The 20,729-nt window shown below is 31.2% G+C and overlaps 1 protein-coding gene and 1 long non-coding RNA gene across 3 annotated transcripts; both read left to right on the top strand.

Moving 5' to 3' along the window:
* Positions 1-7,179, top strand: LOC146998933 (uncharacterized). Its single transcript, XR_015039832.1, has 4 exons — positions 1-138; positions 886-1,058; positions 2,619-2,734; positions 5,776-7,179. It is a non-coding gene; the product is annotated as an uncharacterized LOC146998933 (long non-coding RNA).
* Positions 7,180-13,847: 6,668 nt separating this feature from the next.
* On the top strand, positions 13,848-17,786 carry LOC146998934 (uncharacterized). Of its 2 annotated transcripts, XR_015039833.1 has the most exons (4): positions 13,848-13,897; positions 14,458-14,520; positions 15,134-15,292; positions 15,750-17,786. XR_015039833.1 is itself a non-coding variant. In XM_085812009.1 (3 exons), exons 2-3 carry the CDS (start codon positions 14,488-14,490, stop codon positions 16,350-16,352), a joined length of 636 nt encoding a protein of 211 aa, XP_085668135.1. In that variant the 5' UTR covers positions 13,861-13,897; positions 14,458-14,487; the 3' UTR covers positions 16,353-17,786. The 2 variants fall into 2 exon arrangements, 1 of the variants encoding a protein (XP_085668135.1); XM_085812009.1 differs by lacking the exon at positions 15,134-15,292 and having other exon boundaries at positions 13,861-13,897.
* The last annotated feature ends 2,943 nt before the right edge of the window (positions 17,787-20,729 follow it).

Raw genomic sequence — 20,729 nt, forward strand, 5'->3', positions numbered from 1 at the left:
GTAGAAACAAGTGTGACGTCAAAGTTAGTAGGCCCACGTGATGTTCTCGAGGTTTGGATTCTCAATTGGGAAGCCATTGCTTTGCGGTGTACATAGACTGGAATGTTAGCACGTGCTGTCGGGGAGAAGAAATACTTGGTAAGTTCGTATTTATTGAAATGTAACTTTATATTTTGTTCATTGAAATAAACGCTTGCTATTACTAATGTTGAATTAAATTAAGTATTAATTGCTTAATTATTAGTAACACACGTATACTTATTATGTTTATATTGATTAGCCATTATTATTATTATTAATCTTATTTCTGAATTTACTTAATATATTTTGTTTAAGTGCATCACCGAAGTTTTAATTTTATGTGTGCAGTATCTAATGTTACGTATTTTCTTTTATAAAAGTTTTTTTTTTATTATTTCATTACTGTTTTACGAATTTTTAACCTAATCATTTATACAAAGCTTAACAGTTTTTAAAAATGTAATTGAAAGTAAACCTATACAATAAATCTAGTTAAATTAATAATTACGTATATCAGTTAACAAACGTATGTACGCTAATATGTGAGTGTGTAGAATAAATATAATAGCTAATATGTATAGCTAATATGTGAGTGCATTGTATAATGAGTGTAAGTATAAGTGAGAATGGCAAACTTTTAAAGTTATGTGATCAAAGCGTTCAGTATTTGAAGAACAGTCTAGTAAAAACGTTTGTTTTATTGTGAGTTTAATTATGTATTAACTTATCACTATTGAAAGATGTATTTTATGTGGTTTCTAAATTTATACTGTGTATTTGCATACAATGTATTTAAATATTAATACAGTAAATTCATCTTAAAATTCCATAAATAGTGTTTAGTTTACCAAACAAAGTCTTCAGATTTCAGGGGATGTTTCCATAACCGGCACTTGGCGAAATTGCGGATTTGTTTACATCGGAAGTGAGCGTACGTGCGCCAGAATATGGTAACCCTGATAATTGTTGCAACCCACACAGGGAATTTTCCTGAAGGAGGAAAAGGGAAATTTTCTGTTTACTTTTCGAACATTACGGTAAGAGAAAATAAAGTTTGAAAGTCGCAAATCATTATTATTTCATATTTTCGCAAAACGTTTATGGGGTTTATTTTTCGAACATTACGGTAAAAGAAAATAAAGTTTTTTATATTTTCGCAAAACGTTTATGGGGTTTGGGGAGTTAAAAAATGCAGCAAATTATTATTATTAACATAACAAAATGTTCCTTTTTTAGGTATTATATATGTTATAAATAATGCTATTGCCATGAAGACAAACTGGGCAAAGTTAAAATGATACCAACAACAACAGCATTTAATTTATTATAGCTTTTTTCTTACTTTTACTAGAATTCTAATGATAAAATGATTAGTGCATTTAAATACATATTAAATGAAAATATTAAAATAGATATGGAGATGCATTAAATATGATTTGGACTAATTTAATTATGTATTCTTACATATATAGCTATGCACATTTAATTTTTCTCAATAAAAATAATTAAGCTATCCTTATTATTTTTATATGTCTATACATTTTTTAACTCTGCACATAGCTACTTAGAAAGAAAGATATATGGGTAGGATATAAGAAGATAAAAATTATTAATCTTCCCTTCAAAGTCAAATGGATATAGCTGTAGTATATGATTTCAAAAAAAATATATCATTAGAATATTAAGCTGAAAATATAAGTCTGAAAGAAAGAGATTTTTCTTAAATTCAAACTGTGCACAAAACATTTCAGATGCATTCAAACTCTGAACTGGAACATGTTAATTTACTGTTGTGGAACTAATATGAAAACAATATTGTTGACAGTATAGTAGTGTACCACCAAAGAATTTATGCTGGGAGAAGAAGCAAAGCTTCGATGACACCACAAAGCCAAATGATAACTGGCTTAATTTTTACTCTTTTTATGCATAAAATGTCATAGTTGTTAGTATCTCATTAAAATGTATTTTCTAATAATATAATGATTTGCAAATGATGGAAATTTACTTGTCATTAAAACATTTTGTTCTAAACATGCTTCAGCTTATCAAAGAAGTTAAAGCTATTCCAACCTATTCCCCATATTAAAGTTTTTTTGATTAAATCAGGTTCATGTCTAATGCATCAAAAATATAAATAAACTTTCTTTAGTATTTGTCAAACATCAGTTCTCATGGCCTTAAATTGGATGCAAGATTTATTTCACAAAGTTATGTTTTCACTTATGGGGCAAAACTTTTAAATTTGTTATTTGAATCTGTTACATTAGTCTTTATTTTAAAGAATATATTGTATGTCATATGGCCATGAAGGCAACCTGGTTAAAGTAGAAATAAAATCAAACTTTCTAATTAATGTGATTTGAAGCCATTGTGTTATACTTCGAGGAATATGTTATATGGTAAATATGTGTGCTCATGTTTTTCCTGGAAAGGGCATAACATTTTTTTACAGAAATAAGTTACCAACCTAAATCTATTGTCATGGCAATTAAATTTTTCTGAAAGAGCAGGATTATTTATAAGCCAAGTGCTAAACCTTTGTATTGTTACCCTGATCATGAAATTTTAAATGGTGATTTAATTTCTTTTTTCAGGTTGAACTGCCCTTCAATGAAAGCTTTTGCTCGATGTGTGGCCTGTAATAGCAATAAATGGGACTGAAATGGATTTTGTGAATTGAAATCTGTTAGGCTTTCCAAAATCCAGAAAGGTAAAGTTTTTTTTATTTAAGCCTAATGTTCTTAAAATATATTAGAATATCCATAGGTGACATTTGATTATTGTTTAATAAAGACACCATAACAAAATAAGCTGATTGAATCACCAAATTTGTAACTTGTAACTTTTAAATATATCCAGACTGTCTGCTTTAATAAGGAAGTAACATACAGTGCATATATAGTAGTGTTTTGATTTTCATTTATCATTTTATTCTGTTTTAAGTATGAGTTCAGCAATGCTCCAACATAAGGTATTCCAATTTATATGAGCTTTAAGTCGTACAGCTCCTTATTTTATTTTGCATATTTATACTTGTTGTTTTGAAATTGTCAATAATTCATAAAATGCTGATGAACAAAACATTACTATGCCTATATATAAGAATTAGCTTTAATGAAATAAGAAGCATCAAAGTATATGCTAATTGCCATAAAACTCCATACCCTTCTTCAAAACAGTACTTCAGTTATAACTGTGTTAACAGACAATGCAGTTGTTCAACATTTTTATACACTGTGCTGTTACTTTCATACTTTGGTTCAGGAAAGTAAATGGGATTTGATATTCTATATTTCTTCTTTTTTCCCCACATTATAATTATGAATCGAGTTATCAGAAAAGAATAATTAATTTTATGAAACCATTAGCATCAGAATAACTCCATTTCTTGCACATGTACTTTTTGTTTCCAATGGTGGATGCTTGCCTATGCCGGCATTGGCCACTCCTAAAATCAGATATGGTGATCTATTATGGAGGCACCTAATAGGCAGGCCACCTTTGCCTCCTATGAAGGGACAGATAATTTACATCCATGCCTTGTTCGTTATTCGAACCCGGGTCCCTCAGTATTGTACTCAGGCTTCCCTAATCACTATACCATCCGGGCAGCTACGACTTTATTTTAATATGTATTGATATGTAATATGAAAAATACATTTTTATTATGTATTTTTTAAAACAAGTGCTTTTTAGTCATTGGTTCTATTTAACTAGAATTCACATGTATTGTTTTATATGCAAAATAAATACGACCCAGACTGATTGGAATCTGACTTCAGAGCTTTCGCTCGTCGCATCTGTCACATAGCTTCAGAGCTATAACTGTGTTATATTTAATTTTTAGTACTTAAATATTAATTTGTTAAAGTTAAAAAGTAATAAAGCTGAAGAATGTCGATGTGATATATTTCTTAACAATAATGTGCAGTAGTCCCTCTTTAAAAATGGTTTTGATTATCTGCAGACAATAAAAATTGAGAAAGTTATGAAAATTAGATTATTTTGTTGAATTCAAATTGGCCAAATGATAAAGATATACAGTCAAAAGTCGTTAATTCGGACACCCATAATCCGGAATGATCTATAATCCGGACCTCAAAGCTACAAACTTTCTGCGCATGCGTTGCGTTCATGCATGCGCACAGGTGTTTAAGAGTGCGCGTAAGACCTTTACGGCTGCGAATATGTTTGTGCACATGCGCGTTTAATGCGTAACGGAGGTATAAGCTAAGCTAAAATTATCTGATTCAGTTAACGTTGCACATTGCGTTGCTCCTTAATCTTTGAATTGGATCCTGCTTATTATTTTTTGCAGACTTTTAGAACAATTTCATAAAAGTAAGCTTGAACTTTCGATTATGTCAAATAGAATTTCCGATATATATTTACTAATATGTAATTTATATCTACAAAGCGAAAGTATGTTCTGAAATTCGAAATCTGTTTATCAATTTCACACCGCGGATTGGAAGTTGATCTGTCAGCACTATCCTTATCTTCTGGGCAGATGTTTTTATTTTATTTGGCTTATAATTCCTTACTAAGTATAGTATTTCATGTCTATGTACTCCGTCTTTGATATGATTTAAATCAAGTTCCTCGTCATTATAATTCGCTTTCGATAGTGAAGAAAGTGACCCAGAGGTTATTGAAAACGAAAACATTTCCATTGACAAATTAGTCGGTATTCTCAACACAGCAATTATAGGACTTGAACAGCGGAACTTTGTAACTAAACGATAAATTATGTCTGTTTAATAGAATTAAAGAGAAAGTGTTATCACATGAAACGAAGCAACTTACATTGAAATAAATGTTTAATAAAGTAAACAAATAAATATTAAGCTTTTTCTTTTTGTAAATTTTAATACGCTTTAGATCATGATTGTTCTTTATTTCATAAATTATGGTTTCATATTTTTAATTTTGTAATTTCTGCATGCCATCTTACCAGATTTAAACTGATGATCTATAATCCAGAATCGCCGAAGTCCCAACGAGTCCGGATTAACGACTTTTGACTGTACTTGCATATAAATCACTTCTGCATATGATTGAAGCTTTACAATATGTGCTTGTTAACTTCAGTTGTCTATAGTATTATTATTATGACAGTTTAACATTTGATATTTGCAGCACATTACCTCAGATTAGAACTAATGGATAAAATGTAGTTGAAAACTTTGGGAGGTTATAAATGAAATAAACGCAGAAGAAATTAACTCAAGCCATTACTATTGTGAATGAATAACAGAGCAGTTGGAAAATTTATTATAATTCAGAATTAATGTTTAGTACTGGCAAAGAGAAAGTGAATAGTTTTCACAATAGAAATATTAACTTAAATAAAAAGAACAAAACTATAAATTTTCCCTCATTAATTATTAATATTTTTATTATGTTTCATTATTAAACATGTTTATTACTTGTGTATCCTGCCAAATAGACTGGCTGCATGGAAGTTTTCATAATTTTCTCTATGTGTGACATGAATTTATGCATCCAAAATGCTAACCTTTGTATGCAACACTCACTCATTTCTAATGCTTTAAAGTCCCAATACTCGTTTAATTTAGCATTTGCAGTATCAGCGTTGTTACACTATGAGTATTACTAATATTTTAATTCAGTGCTGCTTTCTAATTACTTTCACATTTATTTTATTCAATAAATAAATTAACTAAAATATAAAATTTATTGTGAATCGATTTTGTAATTATTTATGTTTATAATTTTTATCCCTTCCAGCTGATTAGGTGTGCAGAAGCAGCAGACTTGTAAATGTGAAGGAGCTATTTGCTTAGTTATGCAGTAGAATTCACCACCCTGCGGCAAGCTTCATTAAAGCTGTGAACAGCCAAGCTAACCATCTTCAGGGCAAGTAGCTGCATCAAGCAAACCCAGTGACATTCCAAAGAGGAATGTCAGTCAAAATAAAAACTTAATACCTAAATCTCGGAAAATCAGACAATTAAGCCACAAATCTTGTGACCAATTTTTCAGTTGCTGTGCTTAGTGCGATAAAGTTATATGGCAATAAACTGAAAAGCTATGGCAGGTATTCTATTGTACCCTTTAATGAAATCAATTTAAAGCAAGCTTATCATATGATAAGCAAAATGATTGTATCATTGGATGGTAATGATTGCATTGCTGGGTATGCAGGCTATGGTTCTACAATGAGCCAAATGTAATATCTCAGTATGCTGTGACTATTAAAATTATAAATTATGTATTATTACTTCATATTGGTCATTATGTTCCAAAATAAATGCTCTTTTTATATAGAACTATATATATGTAGAAAATCTGAGAAGTTAATTTTATATGGAAAGCCTTCGTGCAAAATTAATAGCATCTTGTTAATTTCATATATGTTTTGTGAAAGTAATTGCTGCTGAATCTAGAATTAATGCATTATCTGAGATTTGAGACAAAATTTGTCAAATTAGAAGATAGTGAAATAGATAAATAGGAAATGAAACATGAAATTTATATATTTAATATTGAAATAAATATCTCAGTAAAGTGGCTGTATGTAAAGTATAATGATGCAATTTTTATAATTTTTTACTAAAATGCTAAAATTATGTGCTATGAAAATTTTATTTTCATTAATATTTATAATTTTTTCCTCACAAATTTTTATCCAAGGTGTATATGTTTTAGCTATTTTAGATTTTTCTGTTTTAATGTTAAAAATATCTTCTTTATCAGCATTACATTAAAATCCATCTCATAATCATTTGAAAATGAAGGAAATTTCATTCTTTTCAATAGTTTAAGAATATTTTCATAAAACATAATTATAGAAAAAATGAACTGATACATTTTTAGTTATATATATGTAAAGAAAATTTTTTAGAAGGATCCTTTTTTCCATACCAGAAACATTTCATGAGCTGTAATATGTAATATTAGTTGGCCTAATATGTAAAAGGAATGTTTAATCAAATTATTTTTATTATGCTTTTATAAATATCACTATAATTTTAAGAGTTATTGAATTTAAAAGTGAAAGAAAAAGCTACAGTTATTTCAAGACTCTTTAATAAAACAATTCTTTATTCTTGTATTCTCGTATGAAAATTTTCTGTATATTTAACATAAAATTGTATGCATGTAAATAAATTTTTTAATTTATTATTATCATTCTGTTAGCTTCAATTTTTATTCTCAATAAATTTGATACATATATTTAATATTCAGCTAAGTTTTATTAACCATGACTGATAAGCATTTTAAATTTCATCCTGTCAAAAAATTTAAAATTCCCTTTTTTTCTTGTAATTTTTTCATACACCTCTCATTTTCTGTTTAATTGTAAATATTGCATACTTATAATTTTGTAAAGCATAACTTCCCTTCCCTGAAAAAGCACACAGATTCATTCTTAATTTAAAATTCAATTACAAGTCCAATGTGAAAATGAATTAGCCAATGGAACAAAATAACACATATGTCTTTAATAGAGGACAACATATCAATAATTCCCTTAGTTTCATTTATCCCATTAGCTTCTTTACCTATTAAAAAAATTCTGATCCCCCCCCTCATGGGGGAATCAGAATTTCAGTGTAAAGTCATAAATACCACTAATGCACACATTTACATATACACATTTGCTTCCCCTTAATGTAGTATAAGTAATGTTACTGTTCATTGATAATGTTTATTTTTATTTTAACTTTGCCTGTATTATTCACTTTTCAAATAAGCACAAATTTCTATTCTGTTTTTTTGGTTATCAGTATTTATTTCAAGATTCACACATCTGCAATTTCCAGCTTCATTTATTAAAATATATTATGCATTTTACTCATTATTTACATTATTTATACATTATTACTGGTATTAATCTTATTATCTTTTATGGATTGTAAACTGACTCTGGATGAAGGAAATTTCCATTATTAAATATTTTCTATTAGCTTAAATAAAACATAAATACACACACGCAGAATGTTTGAAATAGGTTTTATGCTTAGTATATTGACTGATCTAAGGATGGAAAAGTTGTACAAATAGAACATGTAATTTTGTAAAATCATTACATTTGTCAAAGTAAGAAATAGGGCAAATATGCAAAATTCTATCTGCAGTGCAAGACTTAATTATCGATGCTCAGGATGGAAATCTCACTTGGTCACCCTATATCGGAATGATCACCATACAAAATGTCAACACAAATATAAAATTAACATTTATTTAATTAAAATTAAATATTTGAATTGATTTGAAAAGCAAGTCTTAAGATTAAGGGGAAAAATTACATTTAGAAAACAAATTTATATTTAAAAATGCTTATTAATCAGCTATTTTTGATGATTTAAAAAATATTGTTAACTTTTCTAAAAATAAAAAAGCTATAACTGTTTTTAGTGAATTTTGACTTACGAAAGTTTGTTTATAGTTTTGTCAAAAATTCATTAACATGTTTAGCTACCGTATGTTCAATGCAAAAAGACTGACAAGCCATTAAATCTTGGCACCTTGTTGATCGAAGATAGCTTTTAATCCACTTCAACTTCAAAAAGCTTCTCTAGCATGGAGCAACTGAAACATACACCGTCCCAAAGATATCTTTAGTGCCAATTATGAGTTAGGGATTGATTCTCCCAATACAGACCACATTTTAGCTTCATTTTTTTTTAATATATACTTAAAAACTTAAGGTTCTTCGGAGGCCTCTCCTCTTAATCAGTGGCTTGGCTGTTCTGCTCCCCCTGGTACTCTTCTGCCTAGCCAGAATATGAAAAAGGTGCAATACCCTAGCCAAATTTTCCATTGCGGTAATAAAGGAGAAAATTCCTTGCATTCTCCCCCACTTCTAGGGCGACAAGGAAGGTAAGGATCAGTTGCTAAATCCTGATAGTGACATATTATAGGCTACCACATTTTACTTCAGGCGCCAATAGGCAGGGAAAATATACGTTGCCCTCGCCGAGTTTCGAACTCCTAACCTCATGATTTCTAGGCGGGCGGGCTTCCGATTATACCATTAAAGACCGCTTTAAAGAGGAAAAAATACCTATAACTCTTCCTATTAATAATGATTAGTTTTTCTCAGACTTCGTTTGGCTTATTAAATTACGGCAAAGCACTCGAGGGCTATCTGCATTAAGGGAGGGATGCCTTCGTGGAGGACTTTTTAAGGGAAACTGGCTCGTATACACGTCACACATGGGGAAAACCACGAAAACACCCATGCAGCCAACCCGTTCGCGGGATTCGAACCTCGGACCGAACTACCAGTGTTCGGCGACGTTACCGCTCGGCCGCTGGTTGGCCCCTTGTTTTCCAGTTAATTAATTTAATGTGGCTTCATGTTTTATAGTTTTACTAGCTTTTACCCACGGCTTCGCTCGCGTTAATGTCCTTAAATAAGTTTCAACTTCGCGTGAATTTTAAAAATACACTCTGCGTAAAATTTCAGTAAATACTGCCCTTCTTCTATACCTATAGACCGCGGATATTTTGTATTTACGTGGAGTGTATCGCCATGAAATCTAGTAAAACTGCTACGTATATTTTCTTAATGACTGAAAAATTTTTGTGAAAGATGACCCGAAACCCGTAAATCCTGAAGGATTTCAAATAATAAAATTAAACAAGGAAAAATTTATAAATGTTACGCTTTCACGCCTTAATTACTTAACGGATCATCATGAAATTTTCAAGAAATATTTTTGATATATTAGCAGTGGCGTAGCTAGGGTGAGGCTATCTGTCTCTGGGCCCAGCATCCAAGGGGCGCCTTATTGATGCTACGAAATTTTTGAATGAAATGTTTTCCATTTTTGGCACATAGAATGGGGCGCAAATGCTTCAGTTGTCCCCAGGCGCTGGAAACTCTAGCTATGCCCCTGTATATTAGAAAAGGTTATAAATAAAATGTTTATTAAATATTTATTGTCTATAAAATGTTTGCGTGGCTTAAACCACGCAAACATGCGTTAAAAAGAGCGAGAAAAGGTTATAGGCTATATAATGTAACTTATCAGTTGAAACTTAAACTATACAATAAGTTTTATAGTTAAAATGATTGCCGTTGTATAAACATTAAATGTTAAACGATATAAAAGTTTGTCTGCGCGCACAGGTGCTTGGCTTGTCTATAAAATGTTTGCGTGGTTTAAGCCACGTATATCGTTTAACATTTAATGTTTATACAACGGCAATCATTTTAACTATAAAACTTATTGTATAGTTTAAGTTTCAACTGATAAGTTACATTATATAGCCTATAACCTTTTCTCATCTTTCTTGAAAATTTCATGGTGATCGGTTAAGTAATTAAAAAGTGAAAGGGTAATAAACAAACTCGCATTCGCATTTATAATATTAGTTAGGATTATATAATATAAAAAACAATTTTTTTTCGTTATGACATAATTACGAATAACCTTGCTTTGTTAAGTTCCCCCACTTTAAAGATAACCTCTCATATGCATCGCAAAATACAATTCATCTTTCTGTTATATATACAGGCTGACTCATCTTTAATAAAAATCAAACGAAATAAACCGTATTTATATGGAGCAACAAGGCCAGAAATGGAAAAACAGATAAATCTGTATTTAGTACCAGTGCTCCTGGTAGGCACTTGGAGAGCTTTCTGATTCCAACCACAGAGTATATACCGTTTTACGAATTCAGAGTTTGCAGACATTCACTTCGTGTATCAAACAGCTGACGGCAATGGAGGAGCCACTGTAAGAATGTATGGGAAAAGGTGCCCAACCACATGTGTATCATAATATTAATGTTTGCACATTTGCATCAGAACCTGTTTCAATGAACATGGTCTCTTCAGGGTAAGAATATAGAATGTCAAATGGCAAAGATCAACCGAAACACCTGGTATATAGGAGGATGGGTCGCATGTTATGGAAGCTGTGTATATGCTTATACCAAAATTAAAATGCACAAACATATATGCAATTGTGGCTCCAACAGGAGTATCTAGAATCAATGGATATTATGCAGCTCACCTTGCCTTTCTTTAATTTTATCTGCAATGTGCCCAGTTATTGCGATGATAATCTGCGATGTATGGTATTTTTTTGCGGTGGTTCTTAGAGACACCTTCATAATAGCACCCAGATATAATGGTGAATACACCTTTATAAAGATCGATCGCTGTTCGAAAAAATAAAATTCTTTGTAAGGGTGCCTTGGCATAAAGGCATGTGAACCTTACAAAAAATCAATCTGTAATTTTGAAAAATGAAACCTCTGTAAGGATACGGACAATTTAAGGCAGGTCTCTTTATGCGAATGGGGTTTTCATTTGCATTGCAGATTAATTAATTAATGATGCAGTGGATGGAATTAATTTTCGGCACTTTAGTGAAAAACAAGATCTTTCTACGGAAACGCTCGTCACACATTTCTCAAAGGGTACATTTATACAAAGTCCAGTGAAGTGAATTTGCATAAAGGTGCCGAAGATTTATTTGATCCTTCGCTTAATTAATTAGTCAGAAGAGGCGTAGCTGGGGTTTTCGGCGCCCGGGGACAACCGAAGATTTTGCGCCCCTTTCTCTGTGTCAAGAACGGAAAACATTTCATTCTAAAATTTCGTAACATCAATTTCGCGCCCCCTGAATTCTGCGCCCGGGGATAGATGTCCTCCCTTGCCCCACCCTAGCTATTCCACTGCTAGTCAGTAATGAAAACAAAAATTGAACTTACATAAGTATGCACTTTTATGAAGAGTGCTTTTCTGAAGTTAGAAAATGATACTCATCAGGGACGCTCGTCTTCAAGGCAGGCGCATTTCTAACAATTTCTTTAGGTAACAAGGATTATCAAACAACAACGATTTGCACAGGTGTGCAAGTATCTTTATGATGCAGGGCCGTTCCTAGTGAAGGTGGAGAGCGTAAAAGTAAGCGGGCTTCTAAAATCAGGGGCGGCCGGAAATATTTAGAATTTGAAATATTTAGATACCTAAATATTTCAAATTCATTGTAAATACTTGTCATATTATGTCAGTACTTGTTATACAATGTGTCATATGTAAGTACTTAGTGAGTATGAAATATAAATTTTATTAATCATTGAGCATTTTGTTTTAAATTTGGGGGCGGCAATCTCGAATGTACTCGGGCATCTAATGGCCTAGGAAAGGCCCAGTTATGATGTACTCCTTATCAAACCATCTTGATTCAAGGCAAACTAGATATCTAGTTGGCTTGCTTGATTCTTTTAACAGAGCCCTTGTGATCTAGAATTTAGAAGCTGTATTTATAGATGATAAAGTCCAGTAAAGTGAATTTGCATAAAGGTGCCGAAGATTTATTTGATCCTTTGCTTAATTAATTAGTCAGTAATGAAAACAAAAATTGAACTTACATAAGGATGCACTTATGTAAGTTCAGTTTTCCTCCTTTCTTATAAAGAGGTCTTCTAGATCTCAGCGCAGACTGTGGATTCAGATGAACTCACTGCTACTCAGTCCCATGTTGCGTGACACCGCTTCGCCATTTTTAATATGTAAGTGGATAACTGTTTACTGAGCCTATACCTACTACTACCCAAGATGGGAGAGTAAGATTTTTGTAGGCGAGATTTCACATGATTTCTGAAGATAATCCCATGACTCTGAGCCACTGTTTATGATTCCAACCCGAGTGGCTCCAGCCCATTACGTCATTCATGCATGTGAGTATTAAGTGAAATTTTGTAAAGCAATGGGTTGGGGCATGATGAACCTCTGTCGAAGTTCCCATATTCACATGAATTATTTAGCACGAATTCCTTTCTGAGAAAGACACAAAGCTAGATTTAGACTTGATAAGGCTCTAGGCTGTTTGAAATATAGGGCCCTTTATAAGTCTGTTATACTATATTTTAATTTTAGGGGGGCGAAGAAAGTGGGGGCCCTAAGCTATATATAATAGTAGCTTATATGTGTAGCTTATACGTAAATCCTGCACTGGAAAGACACTTGAGACCAATGTGCATTAAATGGCTGTTGTTTCTGATCTAGGGCTTGCTGGAATAACTGCAAAAGTAGCTACTATTAAGCTACGAAATTGAAGGTGCCTTTGTAAATATTTGGCAATCCATGTGGAGTTAATGACGGGGATGCATTACAGAAATTAGCTGAAATTTCAAACATCGTTTTTAAAACCCTATTATGCGGCTACAAGTTTTGTTAGCTGGTCTTACGTTTATTCAATCGGGCCAAAGCTCTATTTATACTGTTATTAATGTTTGATAAGCCAGTAATAATATTTGATTCACTGTGATAATACAGATAAGTAAACTGGAATCATTCTAGCTAATAAATGAAGCTTTTAAAAAAGTTACATTTTCATTAAAAAAAAGTTTTTTTAATCTTGAATTTAATTTTTCTTTCCAAAAATGTAATTTAGAATTGTAAATAGGCAGACAGAAGAGCATCATGGATGATTAATAACTGCTCGGCGCTAAATTCTCAAATGTACATAAATAAGTATATTTAGTATAATTGTTTGCAGCGAAATAACCTATACCATTCTGTTTGAAATAATTTACTGTATTTTATTTTAATCAAATTAGAAAGCAGTATTATTAATTATACATTCTGAACTGTAAAAACAAGACCTTAAATATAATCAAATGTAGATTGTGAATAAACATAAGAGTAGGAATATAAGAAAAATTATACTATATAACAATTTTATATTTGTTTAATGGCAATAAATAGCAGTTCTAATTTCAATAATTCTATTTACAAGAACTTGCAGATCTTCTTAATAAATTTTGCCAAAATTATTAACTTAACGATCCGAGTTCATCGTTCACTGCAACCGTAACTAGTAACCGTAACTTTGGGCGCCAAATTGATCGCGCGCGGAAAGGATGTCTCGTGTACAAAGTAAGTGCTAATTTGTTATTAATGCAATTTAATATTATTATTTATATATATTATGATATAAATTAAATTTAATTTCATATATTGTCAGAGGATGCTAACGAGAATAAAGTAAATTCGTAGTTTAAAACGATTACTTAACTTATCCCTTACTTACGATACTGAGAATTTTTTTTTTGCTTTTACTGTATGTTTTAAGCGTTCTTAAGTATTTCTAGATTTATAAAAATAGTTTATGTATTTATAAAAGAGTAGCTTTCTTGATTAATTTTATGATAGATATTTCTTTTAGTTTTAAAGCATGAAACTATTTTGTAAAGCTGATTTCTGCAAATCGTATATTTGAAAATATTAAGCAGTTGTATTTAATGTAATTTAAGCAATTTCGTTTATTATTTCTTAAACTTTTGCCCAGCAAAAAAATATTATATATATATATTTTTTATAATTTGCATTTCTGCTAAGCAGTTGTATTTAATGTAATTTAAACAATTTCATTTAATATTTCTTAAATTTGTGCTCAGCAAAAAAATATTATATTTTGTTTTTCTTATTATTTGCAGGTATCCTGATAGATATCTGAAGGAACAGCGATGAGTAGCCTTCAGGATGGCACCATAAATTCGGTAAGTTCGTTTTTTCTTGTTCTTTCCAGGTTTGGTAGGTCAGAGTTGTTTTCCCTGCCCGATTTCCCTCGGACAGGGAAAACAATTTTGGCCGCCATCTTGGATTTCAAAAACGCGCCTCTTGGCGCGTTTTTGAAATCCAAGATGGCGGCCAAAAAATAGCCAAGGGCCGGTTACGGAAAATTTCCCGATATCTTAATAGAAGCTTAAGTGTTCTTCAGATACGAATTTCTTGAAGTCTCATTTATTCAAATGGGCCCACCAGCGGCCGAGCGGTAAAGTCGCTGAACACTGGTAGTTCAGCCCGAGGTTCGAATCCCGCGAACGGGCTGGATGCATGGGCGTTTTCGTGGTTTTCCCCATGTGTAACGTGTATATGAGCCAGTTTCCCTTAGAAAGTCCTCCACGAAGGCATCCCTTCCCTTAGGCAGATAGCCCTCGAAGCTTTGCCATAATCGCACACACACACACACATTTATTCAAATGTTTGAATGACATTTGAAATTCTCCACCGTTGGTTTATGGTGTATCGAATTTCAATGTATAATTATGCAAATTTAAATTGTTATAACATTTAGTATTTATATAACTGATTTTTGTACTGTTTTTACAGAAACTATGCCATTTAAATGCTGTGTAACTGGTTGTCGGGGAAATTATAAAGGTACTGAAAAGGTGCATACATTTTCCTTTGCCAAAAATGATGCTCTTAGAGAGAGGTGGCTAAGAAATATACCTAGGAAGGACTTCTCAGCAACTCCTTATTTCTCGGGTAGGTGTAATCCTAATTAATTTATTAAGATTCAATAAATTGTTGGTAGAATATTCTTAGTCTGCTATGGAAACTTTCTGCAAGCTATAATTTTTACCTCCCGCCAACATGTATAAATAGGTTTCAGTGTATAGTTTTCTATTTGATGAATCAACAAATTACATTTAATTTACAAACAATCAAGGGCTAATGATACTTCGAAGCTCGTTGCCGTATAAGCCATAGAATAGGCAGGAGGTCGTATGCTGTCATGATCAGATTTTTTATATGTAGTGTTAACTGATCCTTAAATATTTGAAAGAAAATTTTAATTTGCATATATGCATTCAAAATTTAACCTGCCCAAAGCATTGCCAAAGCTTGAATGTTTTTATTTATAAGGAAAGTGATTCAATCTTGCTTTACAGTTGGTTGTTTTAAGAAGTTAGTTACATGATGTCTTCCTTTTACTTAATAGGTGTGCCATAAACATTTTCAACCTGATGACCTCATCTGGGAAACATCAGCTTTCGATGAAAAAAATGGGAAAATCATTAAAGCTTCACTGCAGAGACCAAAACTAAAAGAAGGCGCTTTTCCTAGCATATTTGATGGCTGTCCATCGTATTTATCTTCACAAGCTGGTAGTTCGAGAAAAAGTCCGAATGAGAAAAAAACGGAACGAGAAGCAAACCTCATGATGAAAGCTATTGCTCATAGTAAATTATCAGCTGCTGAGTATTATAAATCGAGGACATTTTCAGACTTTAATGAACTTTTAACCTGTTGTATGCAATATAAATTTTCTACATTTTGGAACGTTGTGCACAAAGACAATATCTTGATGTTTTTGAATTTAAAATGCACTGATGGATGTGTAAAATTGCTTTATGCAGTCCACATTACTGCAGATCTTTTATTATCTGTATCGTTTCAAAATAAGTTATTGACTCATATCAGTAGTAAGTATAATGAGTTACCTATAAAAGTAAGTAATATTAATGAAATTCATGAAATACTTGATCATATTGAAATGTTAGAAACTAAAGACTTAATGAAAGTTAAAGTGGTAATTTGTTAAAATATGGATATACAATATCTCGTAAAGCTCTGTGGCCTACAAATTTAGAACGTCAAAGTGTGAAACTGGCTTTACAAATTTTCAACGATCAAACATCACAAGGCCTGAAAGAATTAGGAGTAAAGCATAATTTGTTAAATTTTCACGAAACATCTGCATATATTAAAATATTTTCGTCGTGGTTTTCAATAATGAATGTTAAAACACCAAACAAGGGGGTACATTCTTGTGATGACTTCTGTAAACCATTAGTATGGAATGAATCAGACAAGAAGTTTGTATTTTTAAATAATTTTCTTGATTGGTTGATGAAATGGAAAGAAATGAAGAGTGATACGGGTAGGTTGACAAAAGAGACACTTTCTGCTCTTATATTAACAACAACGTGTATGATAGAAATGTGTAGGTATTGTCTAGGTGAACTTAACATGTCGTATTTTTTGCCCGGTAAAATTCAGACAGATGAATTGGAACATCGTTTTAGTTTATATCACAGGATGGCTGGAACAAATTATCATATATCACTTCGACAGGTTTTTGAAGTAGAAAACAAACTACGTGCATGTTCTGTATTAAATCTAACTATGATATCGAAAAGTAAAGGGACAATTGTTATCGATGACTTTTCTAACTCTTTTGATTTGATTAATGATATTTCCCATGAATCTATTGTAAAATATTTTCATAATTTCAAGCATATTAATGTCACAAATAATGATCTTGAAACTATGGTTCATAAATTACCTTTAATTGCATACTTGGCTGGATATTGTTGCCACTCAGTTATGAATAGGCTAAAATGTGATGACTGTGGAGGTAATTTAGTTATTGAAAAACCACTAATAATTCCTCCCAATTTCAAACATATTCATAATTGTGATAGAGGTGGGTTAAAGTACCCATCTGCTGATGTTATTAATGTAATACTGCATAATTTTATTGTCATACAGAAGCTCATAAGCCCTGAATATGAAAATGGTTTCCTCCAAGTATGTAACCAACGTAATTTAATATCCACTATGACATTAGAAATTCTTATGTGTAAGGAAATTAAAATTATTTCCTGTAAAAACCATTTGTGACGTAAAATTATGCAACTGCTTATATACTCATGCACAAATACTCTTTTAAACAATTATTGTAAATTCAAAAATGATAGCTTTTCTAAATATTCAGATAAAAGAAAACTAAAAACACCTGCTATGTAAGCATAACAAACAAAGAATATATTAGAAATGTACCAATATAATTTTTTGGCCTGAAAATAATTTTAGTGCATTTCACTTTTTTAATTTTAATTGCTCTCTAAACATGCATTAGTAAATATATGTGTAATTTTATTATTTTTGTAATTTAATTTCTTGTTTCTGTATTAAAATATTAAAAATTATGGAATTGTATTTAAATATGTTATATAAATAAATAATTTTAAAGACTTCATTTGTTGTACTGTATTATTTTATATAGGTAACAGTAATAGTTGTCCATTACATACCAGCAATTAATTTAGATTTATATTAATGTTTTTCACATCAAAATATTTTTTCATTTAAAATATAAACTGTATGCTTGGATGTTACTTTTAAGTAATCTTTGTATATTATTATATATATGTGATATATTAGAAGTTTGTACAATGAGAAAACTTAGTAGGTACTATGTGTATATATTTACACGCATGATGTTTTAATCACAGGGTTAGAAATATGGATGCGTAAACCCAGAAATTCGGAAATATAATTGAATAATTTGGAAAGATCTTGAATTTGGGAGAACAGATGAACTTGGGGAGGGGGGAGAAAATAAAATTTAGGATAGTCAATTTTAAGGTCGCCAATTATTTCTCAACATAGCCATCATATTTTATTATATCTTACATATGTAATTATGTGTTTGTAGATGCATCTGAAGAAGCTGTTGGAAGCACCAGGATGGGAACCTACATCCAAGTTGGTTTTCATTCTAGAAAATTAAGGTCTTATGAGCAAAATTATGCAATTACTGAATTAGAATGTTTTGTATTGGTGATGCAGATACATTTTATTAATACTTACTCAGTAATTATTTTACTGTACACACTGATCACGCTGCTTTAGTTTGGCTTAAGAACATTAAAGATCTTACAGGTAGGTTATTTAGATGGTCTTTAAAATTATCTATGCATGATTTTGATATAAAATATGAAAATAGTTCTACTAATATTGAAGCTGATATGTTAACTAGAAATCCTATTTGTCAACATTTAAGTTTGGAAGTTAATTTATTCTCATTAGAAGAAATTAAAGAGCATCAAAATTTAGATAATGTATATAATCCTAAGTATAAAGAAATTAATGATGTGTTAACTATTAAAAAGCAAGTATTATACAAAATCATAATAGCAATCTCTCTTTGTACTAAATTACTTTAAAAGGCTCATATTAATCTTGTCAATATTATTGGTCAGGAATTGTCTGTCCAAGATGCTAAAATTTTTTGTAAACATTGCGAAGTATGTCAGTTTAATAAGAAAAGTAAACAAAAGAGATTTGGTTTAATGTGAACCTTTTGAATTATTATCTATTGATACTGTTGGTGGTTTAAACTATTATAATTATATTAAAATGTATATTCACTTAATTATTGATCATGCTACTCATTAAATATGGATTTTTTGCTTCTAAAAGTGTAACTACAGATAGTTACATAAATAGTTTAAGACAAATTTTTCAAATTCAAGTACCAAAGAAAATTTTAAGTGATAGAAATGCTTCTTCTTCCAAATTTAAGCACTTTTTAAGAAATCATAATGAAAAACAATTATTAACTACTAACGGGCCTCAAACTAATGGTAAAGTTGAACGAGTTACTCAAACAAATATAATTAAACTGTAAATTAATTCTTATCAGGCTAATATTGCATGGACAAAATTGTTACCTCAAGTTACTGAATAATGTAATAATACACCTCATTGTGTTGCAAAATTCCCGCAATCTTATTTAATGTATGGAAAATTGCCTTATGATCCTCTACTTGAAAATCAAGAAGTCTGTCCACCAATCCTTTCTTAACATAGCCAGAGTATTTAATTATATCATATATATATATATATATGTTATAATTTCCACACATTTGAGAGTATATTTAAGACTAATAAATGTAAATTTTCCTTGATGAAATTTTAAATTCTGATTTTCAAGGAATATGATTTTATGAAAACATGATATTATGTCTATAGATGAGATAAAAACAACATATCAGAAATTTTTAAGATATTGAGGAATTTTGGTTTTCAGAACTAATTTTTAATTGAATGATTTGAAAATTCAGCATCTACTAATCGTTTTATAAAGCCAAATTCGATATTCAAGATCAAGTTTTGCTGGACTAAGTATCAAATCTTATTACATTACATATGAAATTTTAATGCATCTTTAATGAGTTTTATTGCTCTTGCATTGTAATGTTCAAAGATATTCCGATAGTAAAATAAATTTTTTATTGCGGAAATATAGTTTCTGGATTATTCTGAGAGTTCATTATTTAACGCAAATTCATACTCGTATGCACGGAGAAATCGCTATCGGAAGTTCCGCCGTTTCATATTCTACGGCCTAGTGCTCGTGACGTCACAGACCAGTTCGACGGCTTTATATCTAGGAGGCACTGCTCCAGGTCCGCAGGTAGCAACTCCTGCACGTGAGATATCTTATACGGATAACAGTAAGTTGTTCCGTAGGACTTTACTCACGGTGCTGATAGGCATAGCCAACATTCGGCCAATTCCCCGTGTACTGATTCCTGAATCATTGTTTGTCTGTTCTTGTAATGCTATGGCCATATTTTTCATAGCCGTCGCTTAAAAATGATTTTCGTCCTCTACCTAGTTTCACGTCATATGAACCGGTCTCTTCGAATTTATCTATCATTTTCCGCATGTCATATGTTGTCATTGGGCCGGATTTTATGCCGTTTAATGTCCGGAACTTCCTGATAGCTGTTAACGCACGGTCACCATTCTGATAAAATTCCACGAGAAGAGCACGATACTTCTTCGAGTCATGGTGAAGCACTCAGGCAAAATATTATGTGTGTCGTTAGTGCTCTGTATTTCTATCGTACCTATGTCTGCAATGCGCATGTTACATCTTAGTAATTTGCATACCAACAGCAATGTGAAACCTGACAGCGCCATCTATCGGCATATTTTTAAACTATTTTTTTCCTTCTACAAACAAAATTCCATTGCCTCACGACTGTTCTAGTAAAATATCAAGTCATTCTGATAAGTAGTTTTAAAGTTAGAACGTTTTGAAATCGCAACTTTAATTATAATCACCCTGTATTTCAACAAGAAGTAAACAAGGACTCCAATCTGACTACCAAAATCCGACCTA

This window comes from Stegodyphus dumicola, chromosome 2 (genome assembly GCF_044657685.1).
Source record: "Stegodyphus dumicola isolate Sdum_Otavi_A_Nest chromosome 2, ASM4465768v1".
In the NCBI taxonomy this organism is placed as follows: Eukaryota; Metazoa; Arthropoda; class Arachnida; order Araneae; family Eresidae; genus Stegodyphus; species Stegodyphus dumicola.

Excerpts from the sequence above, each read along its gene's own strand:
- LOC146998934 (XM_085812009.1), top strand. The coding sequence starts at position 14,488 with ATGAGTAGCCTTCAGGATGGCACCATAAATTCG. Across the intron at positions 14,521-15,749 it reads AGGATGGCACCATAAATTCG|GTGTGCCATAAACATTTTCA; the intron begins GTAAGTTCGTTT and ends TTTACTTAATAG.